This window comes from Scardinius erythrophthalmus, assembly GCF_964197995.2.
Source record: "Scardinius erythrophthalmus genome assembly, chromosome: 3".
NCBI lineage: Eukaryota > Metazoa > Chordata > Actinopteri > Cypriniformes > Leuciscidae > Scardinius > Scardinius erythrophthalmus.
The window spans coordinates 55,982,800-55,991,251 of record NC_138223.1 but is presented as its reverse complement, the minus strand read 5'-3'; the positions used below and the strand labels follow the sequence as shown (position 1 = coordinate 55,991,251).

Here is an 8,452-nt window from a genome sequence, read left to right as displayed (position 1 = left end):
TAAATGTGAGGGTTTTTTTGTAAATAAATGCAGCAGTTCATAACAGACACATGCTACGGTATCTTATCTCCTTGGTGCTTCAGCTTTGTTTTCTGCAAATATTTTGGATGTTCAGCACTTATAGACACAAACAGAGTGACCCAATTCCTTCCATAAGCTTTTCCACTGTATGTGTGTGTGTGTGTGTGTACTGTGTACCCCCGCAAGTAGCAGTGGCCACCCCCTGGCCACCCCATGTATAAAACTCTAGTTCCGCCACTGAGTGCATAACAATTTAAATTCAGATAAACTTATTTCAGTGTATGGAAAAGAGCAGCAAGAATGTTAAAAAACATATTTTGTGCTACAAAAAAAACAAAAAAGTGTGTCTGAAATGACAGTAAGGTGAGGGTTTTGCACATCTGTAAACAGAAATGCTTTCTCTGTGCTAAACTAAAAAAAAACTAACACACAAGTTGTACTATGGTTTTGGTAGCTTCCGGTTCTCTGTGGTTTTCATGTTCATCAGGCTTAATCTGCAGACTTTACCACAGCATGTTGCTTTAAAGGGACAGTTCACCCAAAAATGAACACACTGTAAGAAGAAAAGCTGCAGAGAACCGTGTGTGACTCAAGCATGATCTATACGGAACAAAAATATATGGGAATATACTGCAAAATATAATGTGATATATTTACATAATACATTTACATATATGGGAAACTAGTGCATGTTTTTCAATATACTGCAATATAAAAATACATAAAAAGCATTTAAAAATTAAGACAAAAACAGCATTACATGTAATAATCAGAAAGTTTTATCCTTTATTGTGTACATGTATTGCACATTCATATTCCCATCAATTCTAGTTCCCAGCATGCTTTGCTTCTGACTGTTAAAGGAGAGTATGTTAAAATTAAGAGTTATTTAATGTTTTTAAATAATGTTTTGCTCAATATTAATATAGGGGGAGATTTGTTAGTGTTTCATTTTCTACTATTTTGGAATTTAAAAGGTTTTCTGGTATGTCTGAGTTTTTTCTTGGTCGCCATTATGCTGAAAGATGTTTTACCTTGAGTCACACGTAGATGAATTTCAGTGAATACGAACGACCCAGAAGTCTTCTCTGCACACCAGTATTTCCCAGAATCCTCTTCTGTCAGACTGCTGATGTTCACAGTAAAGACTCCAGCTGAGGTTTCGTCCGTCAGAGAGAACCGGCCGTTTGTTCTCTCATCGGATGAAACACGAACTCCGTCTTGGACACAGATGTTGGGCTGATCTCCTCTGCAGAAAAGCCTCTGTGTTCGACTCCTGACGTTCTTACAGCTGATGGACACCGATCCTCCGACAGACGCTTCATGAGTGAAGAGCGCTGGAGAGAACAAACACATGAGGATGATGACAGAAAACATTGAGATGATCCCCAGAAAACACTCTCACCATCTTTCAGGACGATCATGAGCTTAATGGGAAGGTTAAACGCGTCTCCCACTGCACACCAGTATATCCCAGCATCCTCTGCTCTCAGGTCACTCAAGGTCACAGTGAAGAGATTGAGTTCAGTGTCGTCCTTTACTGAAATCTTTGTTTTATTAACATGGGCTTCATCGGATTGAATGATATGTTGAGCATCTTTAATGAAACACTTTCCTTTACAAAGATGCTTTACTTCTGTTGAATGGTTTCCATCATAAGGGCATTTGATCTCAGATGAATCTCCTTCACGTCCGACCACTGGAGGCACTAATAGTCAAAGAAAAGGAGAAGTATTTATATGCTGTAAGTAGGGCTGGGCGATTTAAATCGCTATATTGTTATGCGCATCTCGTCAGTAAAGCCGGTTCCTTGATTAGTAGTAAATCACCATCACCTGCTTTCAGATGAAGCGGCATTTACTACAAAGAGCCGTAGTTAACTGACAAGCTGAGCCAAATCACATCAATATCGCGGACGTATCGCCAGCAATAATTAATGCGATATGGCTCAGCTTGTCAGTTAACTACGGCTCTTTCACAGCAAAAACTCCAGTGTTAATTTAACACTCCTGGGAGTGTATGAGTCCACACTCAAGAGTGTTTAAGTTAATGAGATAATTAAGTGATTAATTTAGTGATGATTGAGCATTATTGAAGACACCTGATGTTAACAAGCAGAATCGTTGTAAGTTACCGTTAAGACGATCAATGGTTGCTTTAGTTGGACTCTTGACCCATATATTATTAACTTTAGATTTTGTTTGTCTGTTGTTTCTGAATTATAATCACCAGTTGAACAAAGAAAAAAGTGATCTGATGGTGTAGGTTATATTATGACAATCATCATTTGAACTTGATCACTGAACTCATTAAAATCCTTCTTTCTGACTTCGATTTATGTTGTTGGTTAGTGAATCTGCATAAATGCCCAGCATTTTTTATATAATATAAAGGATTTCTTAAAAGTTGTTTAAAAAAATAAAAAAAATTATTTTAGACACACACAGATGTCAAGATTCAGTCTATGCATCTCAACAATGGTGAGGAGCAGAATATTCAATTAGGAAAAGTAAATTACATAGACCAGGGGTGCCCAATCCTGCTCCTGGCGATCGACTGTCCAGCACAGTTCATCTCCAACCCTAATCAAACACACTGACAATTCAGATCATAATTTATTCATACCGCAAGGCGCAATGCATGATGGGAGCCATTAATGAGTTGTGATTGGTGGCAGCCACTGCAACATGCTTTATTGTTGTCACCATTGTTGAGATTCACAGGCTGATTATTGATGTCTGTGTTTTAAATGCATTTATCTGAATGTCTTTTGATCAGAACAATGTTTATTAAATATTTTGAATTATAAGTATAGTACTGATAATCATAGGCTGAAGAATCACTAAACTGCAGCTAACAAGTTAAACCAAACTATCTCAATAAGTTTCCTTTTTCAGATCACAGCATGATTATGTCAAAACATAACCAACACTATAAAATAACATTTTACTTTGTTCATTTAACTGTTATAAATCAATAACAGCAGACAAACAACAGTAAATATTAAAGTAAACATATAATGGTCTAGAGCCCAACTAAAGCAAACACCCATCACCTTAATGGTAACTTACAATTTGTGATTTTCTTCTTCAGTGATTCTGCTTGATATCATCAGGTGTCTTCAATAATGCTCAATCATCATTAATCACTTAATTATTTCCTCAGCCCTAAATGCCGCTTCATCTGAAAGCAGGTGATGGTGATTTACTACTAATCAAGGAACCGGCTTTACTGACGAGATGCGCATAACAATATCGCGATTTAAATCGCCCAGCCCTACTTAGTTTAAAATAAATATTTATATGCTGTCATATATGCATATGTTATTTGATTTATGGTCACTGCACGTACTAGTTAAAGTGAGTTGATGTTGATTGGTGAGAGAGACAGAAGTCAGATGTGTGTCTCTGGTTTCGGCTCCACACCAGTAAACTCCAGCATCTCTCACGCTCACATTACTGATGCTCACTGTGAAAACTCCTGCTGGACCGGCAGAAAACTCAAAGCGTTTCTTCTCTGATGAACTGATGCTTTCACAGATCTTCTCCTTGTTCTCTTTGCAGATGTGTTTGAAGGTCTCGTCGTGTTTCTCGGGGAAATTGCAGGTGAGTTTCACACTTTCACCAATAATAGCAGATGCGTTGCTTGATTCAGGAAAATGATCAACTATACACACAAAAAATATGAAAAATATACAATATAAAAAAAGCTATCTTTCTTATTTCAAGTCTCTAAAATGAAGGTCCTCCCAGAAGCTCTTTACCTTGATTTACTGTCAGTTTAATCTCAGTGAACAGATCATGATCAGTGATATTCACTCCACATCTGTACGTCGCTTCATCAGCCGCGGTTAAACCACTGATGAAAACCTTCAAACGTCCTTCACTGGAATCATCAAACATGAGCACTTTACCATGATGAACCCACTGATTCTGTCCATCAACGAAGATCTTCTGTGGTGAATCTTTCTGGATAAACTTCTTGTTTCCTTTGAATTCTTGTGGAAATTTACACGTGATGAAGACTGATTTACTGGAGTACGCCTGAACCTGGACAGACGTGATTTTACCTGCAAAATTAGATTTATATGTTGATTTATTACATTATTAAAAGTCAGGAGCGATTTACATTCCTTATTTAGAGCTGTAATGATTCTTTAGTTAAAAGAAACTAAACTCACCATAAACATTCAGCTGAATCTCTTTAATGAAGGCTATGTGAGTAATTGACTGATCTGAAGGTCGATGATCTGACCCGCCTCTCTCCACTCCACATAAATAAACTCCACCGTCCTCTGCAGAAATATCTCTAATGGTCACAGTAAAATGATCTTCATGACTGTCAGACAGACTGAACTTCTCCTCAGATGATTGTGATGATCGTGAACTCTTCAGAACATGGACAGGATCCTCGTTCAGTCTGTAGAAAACTTTGGTGTGTGTTTTAAACTTCTCATCATATTCACAGCGGAAAGTGATCGTCTTTTGTCCAAGATACCCGTCCCGGATAACAGACGTCCCACAACGAGTCCCTGAAAATGATTTCAACAAAACCTTGTGACATGAACTTAAATCTAAAATATTATTAGTGTTATTAAAGGTGCACTAGGGAACTTTGTCCTCTCTATCGCCATCTCTGTGTGAAACATACAACGTCATGATCCTTGCAGTGTTTTCCTTTTAATGTGTATTGTGGTTGTTTTTAGGTATATTTATAGTTGCCCGAGATCAGAGTCGTGACATCCTACGTCAAGACATACTGACAGAAAAACACACATCTGAAAATGTAATCTGAACACAGAAGTTACATATATATTTTTTTCTTTTTACAAAGGAAACATGCAAAGAAGAATGACACAACATAAAACTGACATTTTCCCTGCATAATCCAACCTGACAGCTCGAACTATGGATTATTATTATAATCTGACCATTTTGAATGAGTGTAAGGCATGGAAACGGTTTTAAATTTTTTCAGCAATTCATTTTTGTTCATTTTTACTCAAAATCTTCTGTACTGCACCTTTTATAGTACTATAAATAATTGCTGTAGGAAGTTATAAAGAGTCACACGTACCTTTACTCTCCACTAACTTAACATAATGACTCCATGTCTGATTGTTTCCACATGTATATTCCCCATCATCCTCTCTGTTGAGGTTCCTGATGAACACTGTGAAGAATCTGCTGTTTTCATCATCATACAGAGCGAATCTCCCGTTATAAACCCATCGCCTCTGAACATCAGTACTGATGCCCATCTTACAGCGCCTGTCTCTGCAGAAATACTTCCCTTTATGTTGATCATTAGTCTCTCTCTGGTTTGACATCATGCACTTGAACATTAAACTCCCTCCAGTGCATCCAAACACACTGAAACAAAGTACTTGACCTGCCAAACACAAGTTCATTTGCTCTGGGTTATTATATATCATCAATCTGGGTAATATAGTATATTATTTGACCCAGACTGAGCAGTGAAGAACTGACCTGAGATCAGGCAGAGGGTGATGAAGATGAAGAGGATGATGGCAGCCTTCATTCCAGATTGACTTCAGTCTCAGATATCCAGAGAAAAACCAGATCCGATCCAGTGAAAGCAAGAACTGATCAAATGTGTTTCTTGAATGTGATGTAAGTCACTATCATTAGAAGTGCACAGATCCTCCGTCAGTCTTTCTCACGTTTCTTCTTCCTTATTCTCTAACGGTTCCACCCAGATCTGCACTGTTAACAGGGCGGAGAGTGATGAGATATGTGTGAAAGATAAGCAGAGAAACACAGAAGGCAGAGGACACATCCGTTTATTAATATAAACATATACATTAAGAGTGACAGAAGGGTGTAAAGACTTCATCCTGCATTCATCATGAAAACCACAGAGAAACTGACGTGTGTGAAACAGTTTTAGTAGACCTCAGTCATCTTTAAACATGCCAACATTTCCGGTAATTGGGCATACAGACGCACTGTGAGGATCTAATGTGCTTTAGATGTTGTGAAAGATCTCTAAGAGATTACTCCTGATATAAGAGCACTTCTAGGCCTGGTTTCATAGACAGGGTTTAGATTAGGCCACGATTAGGCCGTGGTTAAATTAGGACATTTAAAGGGATAGTTCACTTTGAAATTAAATTTTGGTATGTTTTAGCTTACCTCAAGGGCATCCAAGATGTAGGTGTCTTTGTTTCCGCAGTAGTTTCAATTTTGATATTTTTAGGTCAAACCGTTCTTGTCTCTCAGTCAGATAATGCAGGTCTATGGTCACTGTCTCAAAGAGCATGCACAGAGTCCAAATTAAAACAATTCCCCATCGTCCAAATTAAACAATTCCCCATCGTAAGTACACATTGATGGCCTAAGACACGAAATGAGCGGTTTGTGTGAGAAAACGAACAGTATTTATATCGTTTATACCTCTTGTAACACAGCCACGTCCAAGTGATCTCAGGGCGCCAGACACAATAGCGTTTATCCACCTCTAAATAGCCAATAGTTCCTAAGCCATTTTAAATTAAGCTTATGTCGTGTTAGTTTTATATTGTTCATTATTAGTTTCATAGGTTGTTAAACCTAAGACGAAGTCTTTCATATTATGCTGCATTACTGCATCAGTGTGATATCATTAGTTTGTAAAGCTGTCAATCAACCACGTGAACCACATGACCATAAGGCTGTCCTTCTGCAATAACGCTGTCTGCGTATACTTCCTCATTCTGAGCTACGAGACAAGCAAAACTAAACACATCTCTTCATCTGATTCAAGAAGCCAATAAATGCAGGATTCAAGTATATCAAGTATATCTGGTTTGTGTGTGTGATTTCTGTTCGATTTTGGTTATTTTATAGGAACAAAGAATGTTTACAGTATGCATGCTAGTAAAGATAGCCCCTAGCTTAAGGATCACTTTAAGCCCCTAGCTTAATCCTCAGACAGTCTTCGTTTCGGAGTCACACCCTGGGCCTTCCCGGTCAGAAGTGACCGGACACCTAAAAATCAAACTTCCTCCATCCCAGTAAAACCAATGCAATTTATTTTTGTTCTATAATATTTTTTCTTTTTTAATTTTGTATTTTATTGAATTTATTATATATATATTATTATATATTATTTATTATAATATTTATGCAATATGTATGGTCTATTTTTGCCATTGAAAATTATAAAAAAAATGATATATATATATATATATATATATATATATATATATATTTTTTTTTTTTTTTTTTTTTTTTAATGCAGTATTTTAGTTTAATATAGAGTCTAGGCCTTCAAAAAAAAATGTTTTAAGCAGATTAGCACCATCTGGCGAGAGTATGGAGAAGCACCTGGCTGCATCCTGCAGATTTGAGCGGGGGTGCACCTGGGGCGGGGCTGCACGTCTCTTCCCGCCAACATCTCTTCTCATTGGATAGTGGCGTGAAGTCATGACGTCGATTCTAGCATGTTTTCATTTCCGATGTTCATCGCTGCATGGTGAGTAATTTTACCAATTTTAATTCTGAAGTGACGTTTAGTGTGATGTTAAAATGAAGTGGTGTAAAAATGAGATTGTGTAACTTTACTCATCATATCACACAAATAACTAGGACAGCGTAGGTCTAAGTGTGTGTGTGTGTGTGTAGTGTGGGTTGGTGTGTGTGGTTTTGGTGGGATTAGGATATAGTGTTAAAACCATAGGTTAAAACAAGGCCCTTAAAAAGAAATACAGTGGCAAAACTGAACCAGGAGAAGAAATATAGGATTTAAGAGTTAATAGTAATATAAAAATACAAAAATGCTGTGCACATCCCAAACACCCAGATTGGGCGCAGGACAACTAAATAATATAGACAATATAAAGAAGTGTGAAGTCCGCACACTGAAAAATACTGCTTCAAAAGAGTTTATTTTATGCCTGGTTCAGATTACACGATTTTTTTGTCTGTTACGATAGTCACTGTGTCAGATTACACGATTTTGACTCCTAAAAATCTTGTTATGTCGTGGACAAGAAACATGTCAGACTACACGTTGTTTTCCGACCAGTCATCGCGAGCCGTCTCACACACTCATTCACTCGCACATACACACGCTCACTCACATAGCCTACACGCAATCACTCTCACACACACACACACACACACGCTCTCTCACTCACACACTCACTCTCGCGCACACACACAGTCACACACACATGCTCTCTCACTCACACACTCACTCTCGCGCACACACAGTCACACACACATGCTCTCTCACTCACACACTCACAGTCACACACTCGCGAACACACACTCTCTCTCTCACTCACTCACTCACTCGCGCACCGTCGTCGTGGAGGACCGTTAAAAAATTAAACATGCTAGTCTTTTTGTCGTGATGTCGTGAAGCATCGCAGACGCGACGTAGGTTGTCGCCCACTATGACACACTATACGAGATGAAACGATCGA

At 38.1% G+C, this 8,452-nt stretch overlaps 1 protein-coding gene across 1 annotated transcript; it reads right to left on the bottom strand.

The window, feature by feature from the left end:
• Positions 1–785: 785 nt before the first annotated feature.
• Positions 786–5,713, bottom strand: LOC308688391 (polymeric immunoglobulin receptor-like). The gene is made up of 7 exons (XM_081361407.1): positions 5,511–5,713; positions 5,098–5,412; positions 4,202–4,552; positions 3,785–4,090; positions 3,373–3,687; positions 1,427–1,729; positions 786–1,358 (listed from the first exon to the last, which is right to left on the bottom strand). Exons 1-7 carry the CDS (start codon positions 5,560–5,562, stop codon positions 970–972), a joined length of 2,031 nt encoding a protein of 676 aa, XP_081217533.1. The 5' UTR covers positions 5,563–5,713; the 3' UTR covers positions 786–969.
• Positions 5,714–8,452: the final 2,739 nt, after the last annotated feature.